The sequence below is a fragment of the Camarhynchus parvulus genome, chromosome Z (genome assembly GCF_901933205.1).
Source record: "Camarhynchus parvulus chromosome Z, STF_HiC, whole genome shotgun sequence".
Lineage (NCBI taxonomy): Eukaryota > Metazoa > Chordata > Aves > Passeriformes > Thraupidae > Camarhynchus > Camarhynchus parvulus.
Window position 1 is genome coordinate 70,315,071 of NC_044601.1, and position 7,017 is coordinate 70,322,087.

Consider the following 7,017-nt stretch of genomic DNA (forward strand, 5'->3'; position numbering starts at 1 on the left):
TAGAGGACAGAGAAGAGCCCACAGCCAGGCATCTCCCACCCCTCCGTACATCACACGGAGCAGAGGCTCCAGCCCAAGATGCCCATTTGGGTTCAGAAACATGATACACAGCCTCCATGCAGATGGTACCATTTAATGGCGTAAAAGTAGAACCCCCTCCCCAGGTACAGCAGTCCTGAGCTCCCAGCCACCTTACATAGCTCTTTGCCCTACTGCAGCTTTTATTGCAACTAAAGCATCCAGCCAAGGAGGGAGAGCAAAAGAGACTGTATTTCCTAAGCTATGATCAGGCCCCTAACTCTTCAGGGGTTGTGGAAAAGGGAATTAAAAGGACCACAAAATACAAAAGCAAGTCAAGGCGTAGGGGAAAGGCGAGTGTAAGGGACAGCCCTGCTGTGCCTGGCCATCCATCCGTGGCAGCCAAGTCAGGGTAAGAGTGTCCCTCAGACATTCTGGGATGCGCCTTCCCCATGGCTTTCTCCCAGGCGCTGAGAGGGAGTTCAGATTGTCTGCCAGGGCTTGCCGATGGACTGGATGTGCTCCTTAGCCTTCAGCCGCAAGGCGGCAATGCTGGTGTTGCGTGGGTCTGCCTCATCCAAAGGGAACTTGTCCACAAAGGTGGCCCCACACTGATAAGGCGGTGGTGGCCCCATGGCCCCCAGGGGCTGCAGCGCGTGGGTCACTGCCGGAGAGTTCAGGAAGGGCGGTGGCGTGTAGCTGCCGGGCAGGCTCTGTGGCGAGGCCACGAAGCCAGGCAGGGTCTGCAGGGCCGTGCTGCTGGGCACCGGCGGGCTGAGCCACGTCTCCAGGGGCAGGCTGCTGCTCAGAGGGCCCATGGGCGCTGCCTGCGGTGAGCGGTTGAATGAGAGGATGGGCGAGTCCTGCAGCTTCATTGAGGTCACCTCCAATTTCTCCTGCCGCCTCCACTTAGCCCTTCTGTTCTGAAACCAAACCTGCAAGCAGAGCTGTTTCAGCCAGGCCCCGGGCAGTGGAAAGAGGCTCACCTCTGGCTGCAGCGGTGCATGCAAATCAGAGTGAGGGAAACAAGCCTTGCCGAGCTGGGGCAAAAGGGAATGTGGGGGGCTCGGGCGTTCTTCCACGACCCACAGCCCTGCGCTCGGTGGAAAGCAGTCCCGCAGTGGAGCTGGCCCTCCCATCCACCCGCCACTGCCCTGGCACACAGCAGATTCAGCGGCCCCGGGCCGGGACACGGCGCTCAAAGGGCGGCAGCAGCACCGACGACACGGCTGCCGGACGCAGGTCTGCCCCGAGCCCCGCGCTGTCCCGCCGGCGGGCCGGGCCGCTCGCGGCTGTGCGGCAGCCCTGCCCAGCGCTCCGGCGGGGCCCCGAGTGCGGCAGGAGCCGTGCTCGGGTCACGGGCCCGCGCGCCGCACCCGGGCTGCTCCGCCGCCGGGACCGTGGGGCTGCGCTGAGGCGCGTCGGGCCGGGCCGTCGCGGGGGGCCGGGCCGGGCGTTACCTGGACGCGGACTTCGGGCAGATTGACCTTCATGGCCAGCTCCTCGCGGCTGTACACGTCGGGGTAGTGGGACTTCTCAAAGGCACGCTCCAACTCGTGAAGCTGGTACGTGGTGAAGGTGGTGCGGTTTCGCCGGTGTTTCTTCTTGGGCTGTTCGTCTTCCGACGGCTTCCCCTCGCCGCTGCTGCCAGCGGGCAACTCGGGACTGGCGCTGCCGGGACAGTACGGCTCTGCGAGGGGAAGACGGGGGCTCACCGGCGGGATCTCCCCGCGGGGCTTGCCCGGGGGCGCGGGGGAGGGGCGCCCACCCGTCCGCCCCCCGGCACCCGGCGTTCGTCCGCAGCGCTCACCTTGGAAGCGCTCAGCGCGGCCCTGGGGCTCGGCCGGCGGCTGCTCTCCGGGCATCTTGGGCAGGCAGTGCCGGGGCCCCCGCCGGTCCGCCTCCTTGGCGCTGCCGTCGGGCGGGAAGGCGCCCAGCAGCCCGTCTTCCTTGGTGAACCCCAGGATAGCCTCGATGCTGTGAAGCCTCGACGGGTTTCCGCCGGGGCTCCGCGCCGCCGGGGCGGCCAGCGAGAAGGCGCCCTCGGCCATGGCGAGCGGGGCGCCGGGCGGGTGCATGAGGCTGCCGGCCCGGGGCTCCGCCGCGCCGCTGCGGTCTCACCCGGCCTCAGGGCGGCGCGGGCAAGTCTGGCACGGTGTCGCCGGGCGGGCTGGCCTCCTTGGGGCGGGGGAGGAGTGCCAGGGGGCGGTAAGCGAGAGGGAAGGCGAGGCCCCCGCACCTCTTCGGCGCGGACGGGGAGGCAGGGCATCCCCCGGCCCCCGCCGGCCGCCCCGCCCCTCCCCGCCGGCCCCGGCCCCAGTCCCAGACGGCGCCGGGCGATGCCATACGGGGCCCCCGAGGCGGAGCGGGGCGGCCCCCTGCAGCCGGGGGCTGGCCCGGGGCGAGCGCCGCGGTCGGAGCCCCGGGCCAGGGGCAGCGCTGTGGGAAACCGCGGTGGGACGGGCGGCGAGAGGCGCGCCGGGCACGGGGGGACAGAGCCGGGACGGCGGGAGCCGCGGCAGCCGCTGCCGGGGGCGCGGTAAAGGGGACTCGGCGAACGGGACGGGAAGGGGCGGGAGCCCGCAGGTGCCGGGCCGGAGGACAGCGGGTCCCCGGCACGGCCCCGCGCTGTTCGGCGGCTCTCGGAGCCTCGCCGCGTTTCTCTTGTCCGACGGCCTCAGCCCAGATCCCTCCCGGACGGTTTGTAGGTGCGCCGCTTTCACGGCGGCCGCTCGAAAGCAGCCCTGCGGGACGATCCGCGGCCCCGGCCCGACTCAGGGGCTCTGGGGTAAAAGCCTCTGCGCTGGTGCTCTGCGGGACACTCGCCCTGCGCCCGATTGCTTCCAAAGGCATTTCACAGACCAGGTGCTTCCAGGCAGGAGAGACGCAGGAGGTGGGCTCAGCCTTTCAGACTTTACAAACCCGAGGAAGCTCTAAGCAATATTTGCCAGGAAGTTTTCAAGTATGCTGCTATAGGACAGAGCCTGTGAGAAGAGCTGATTCGGTGACCCTGTACTCCATGATGCGAGTGGGGCTGGCGGCGGTAGCAGGCAGGGCATAGCTTCATGGGGAATACACAGAATGTTTTTGGAGGTGAGGCAGGGACCCAAATCCCACACTTTTCTCTTTGTACTTGGCTTGGTGGAAGACGGGGACCTTTCACAGAACCAACCAGATAACAGCATCACGTATCTTGCATCGATCTTTTCCCTGCTTTTGTCTTTCTGTCATTTTCACACCAGCACTTTCCAGTTCCTCTGAGGCCCCAGCTACCTTTTGTCCTAGCTTATGTGACAAACGCAGTAACATCCAGAGTTCAGTCTGCACTTAGCTTTAGGATGCTTCCATTTGAAGCCTGAGGAGAGTGAATGTGGAAGAAAAACACCACTGCTACTTCTTGTTCTTCCAGATATATTAGCTAGTCTAATAAGTATGACCTCTCTCAATAAATCTGCATTTTTTTATTCCCCTTCTGCCCCAACAGGCTCCATATCATGTAGATTTTTTCAGAGGAATCACTTCAAAGATTGGCAGTGCTTGCTCCTGCCAGTGTCCACACCTTTTGCAAGTTTATGTTCTGATGTCCCCAAGTAGATTTCTTTTAGGAGTGCACGGCTTTTCCTAGCTTCAGGTTTGCCTCAGTTCATCACTGACTGCTTGGGGGTTGATTTGAGGCCGAAAGAACTCAGACCTCCGTTTGCACAGAGGGAAGAGGCCAACAGAAGAGAAAAGAAAAGGTTAGTGTGGCTTTTGTGGACACTATAAAGAGCCAGTCAATACCATTGTAGGGACATTGGAGGGTACTCAAAGCAATCAGCGAGGGGCCATTGTGTTCCTTTAATCTACATGTGTGTTTCCCAGGAACTCTATTAGTGAAGATGAATGAACTGTGCAATGTCCCTAATTTCTTCTAATTTGAAGCTGGGGGTTTACAGCACTCAAAATCAGCACAAAACACACCTGTCTCTCCAGAAGTCTTGGGCAAAATTAGGAATCAGTTTTGCTTGTTATAGTTAAGAAACATAGGAACGTGAGATGAAGGACCAAAAACCCTTTAGTCAGTGCCATAAAGGGCATTGGATCCTGGCACAGATGCTGATTTTGGGGTACCTGTCAAAGTTGTCAGTTACAGAGTCAATACTCGGGTTTTTTGCTGTTAATTACAATATGAAGGCAGAAAAAAAGCTTTCCAGCCCTGGAGCACGGTGCTTGAGTCCCACACAGGACACAAGAGACCTTCCTCCCTGACAGAGAAGGCTCCTCTTTGCTCAGCAGTAAAATATTCCACTTGTGTTTTCCATGTGGAGCTACATTTGTTACTGTAGCATCCTTCTGGCAGGCGAGTGGAATTGTTGAAAGAGGAAGCCACTCCCTTGATCCCAATTTGAAAAAATACCTGAAAAAAACCCCATAACTGTGTAGCAGAGCAGAGACAACTCTGACTCTTCCATCTCTAGATCTGTCTTTTCTCTCTTGCCATACTTCAGGCACAGACTGTGTGACACGCATGAGGCATTACAGTGCTCCGGGGAGGGAAGAAGTCTAATGGTTCCTCTGGTTGCACAGAGGGTTTAGATAGGATAAGAATGGTGACTGAACTTTTCCCTTTGGGTCTGATGTCCTGGCTGTCAGTTGAATCGCTTGCAGCCCTCTGGGATTTGTATCGTATTAGGATGAAGCCTCAGAAACTGATCCTGTGGTACCTCCCAGCTTTGCAAAGACCATTGACCTTTGGAAACTTGTGGGGGCAACCAGAATCAAATTTGAGAGTATTCGTTAGGGGATGAAACAGGCAGCGCCTGTTACTTGCCTTTCCAAGGGGTATCCCCATTTCATCACCTTTTTTATTTTTTTGCAATGCATTATTAAAATTTCTGCTGAAGTTATGCTTGGACAGTAACAGAAATTCTCAAGATGGACCATCTGTAAAGTGCAGCTGTCTGCTGTACCTCCTTCCACATGTACAGTGAAGACTAAAGGGAAGTAATTTTCATCCTGTAGTCACTGTTGAGACATATGCATGGGATGTGGTTTCATGCAATGAAATCAGCACCATAAAATGCCACAGGTTCTTCCTTCCTTTTCTCCTGCCTTTTTTTTTTTTATGTCCAGGTGAAATAATTACTGCCTTGCAGAGCAGAGATTTGAAGCTGAAGTCACACTGCAGGAGAGACATCACTCTCCAGACCAAAGATGTGCAGCAGGGGGGACCTCCCTGAAAAATAAATAGGGCTTCCAAGGTTAGACTGCAAATCAACAGGAGGGAAGCAAGGAAAAGGAGGAAATATTCAACTAGAGTGAACCTGTACCCTCCTGCAGTTTGCATGCTCTGTATCATCCAGCAGATTGTTAAAAACAACCCAGAAAAAGGAATTTTTCCTCCCCAAAAATTCCTAAGGGCGCAGTTTCAGAACCTTCTTGAAAGCATGATGCATGAGGAAGCCGTCTCCTCCGGTCACTGTATCACTCACACTTTCATTGTTTTTCCGCTGAGACCTTGCTTGATCTGCCCAGGAGAATCAGTTGTGTTTTCTCACCTCCCAGAGTCCTGTCTGGCACCAGGAGTTGCACAGAGATCTTGTCCTGCTGTCTGTCCAGGCTGTGGGTGTGGAATAGGCTCTGGGATTCAGGCAGCCCTTCTGGTGGGAGCACCATGGGCTGGGTGTGAGGGCACTGGCACTTGGGCCTGCCATGCTCATTAGGAGGGAGGGGAGGTTCATGCTATAAGGCTATATTAACACAATCCTTCTTTACTTGTTTTCCAATTAGCCTAATTGAATTCGGATTGCTTAAGAGTGGGCACTAGAGACATTTATCTTGATGGGATGACGGTCTTGAGCTCCAGCGATCCTATTAACTCTAAGAACCCAAATCCCAGGTAGGGTCGGTCCAGCAGTAGCTGCCATGTGACCTAACCCTTTAATCTGCCCCTGACAAAGACACACGGACACACAGGCATGTCCCTGTCCATTCTCACACGTGCATAGCTGCATGCACATGAGTACACGTGCACAGATATGGACATAAACATTGCCAGACTTGCATACCAGCACATGCAGTGGCTGTCCTGTGACCTGTTCCCAGGGCTGAGCACCTTGAGGGCTGCGTGTACCTGGGGTGGCCTCACCACCTCCTGCATGTACTCATGTGCCTCCCCAGGCCTGTGCCTAGCGGCTGGAGGCGGGAACAGCCGGTGCTGGAGGGATGAGCCCTGCAGGCGCTGCCAGGAGCAGGCAGCCACCTCCAGCGAGCTGGAGATCAGGCTCCTACTGAGGGCAGCGCAGATTGCCCCCCTGCCCTGGCCCTGTCACTCCAGACTAAATGTGGGAGCTCTGGTCTAACAGGGGTGCCTAAGCCAGCTCACTCCTGCACCAGCAGCATTTCAGCGGGCTGGGCGCCCATCCTGCGCCAGTCCCAAGCCACCTCCCAGTCCCGTTTGTCTCTGCCAGCCCTGACACTTTTTTTGGAATCTCATTAATAATTTCTTTGCTGATTCTGACTGTACTTTCTTCTCTGACTCTTTAAACCGTGAAAATGCTGATCCTATATCTGCTGACAAATTTAATTAGATCCTTTAAAGCACCAGATGCTTTCAGTAAGATTTTTGGGATGTCCCAAGCACATTTTAATTCAAAGGTCAAAACCCTTAGGCTTGTTTATTTTGGTGTTTTATAGATAGGACAATTCAGTCTGTAAAGCAACATAACAGTGTGGAGACACCACCCAGATTTCTACCAATGCAGAGGGAAATGCATTGAGCCTCACAAACCTCAGGCTGGTTGAGCTGAGCTGGTGACTATTTTATCTACTTTATCTTTACATAAAGACCCCACTTGTCTTTCCGTACAGATAATTAGATTCTGTGGTGCCATGTGAGAGCAGAGTCCCAAGAGGAAGAAGTCAGATCAGAAGTCTTGGTGATTTTAGGCAAAATAGTTCTGATGCTTGAGGGACCTGCTGGAGATAGGTTCTGTCCACTAAAGAAATTACTTGTTGGAT

At 56.2% G+C, this 7,017-nt stretch overlaps 1 protein-coding gene across 1 annotated transcript; it reads right to left on the minus strand.

The window, feature by feature from the left end:
- Window positions 1–268: 268 nt before the first annotated feature.
- Window positions 269–2,096, minus strand: RAX (retina and anterior neural fold homeobox). The gene is given in 4 exon segments (XM_030968943.1): window positions 269–953; window positions 1,479–1,742; window positions 1,847–1,907; window positions 1,909–2,096. Coding segments are annotated over 4 exon segments (966 nt in total). The 3' UTR covers window positions 269–500.
- Between the last annotated feature and the right edge of the window lie 4,921 nt (window positions 2,097–7,017).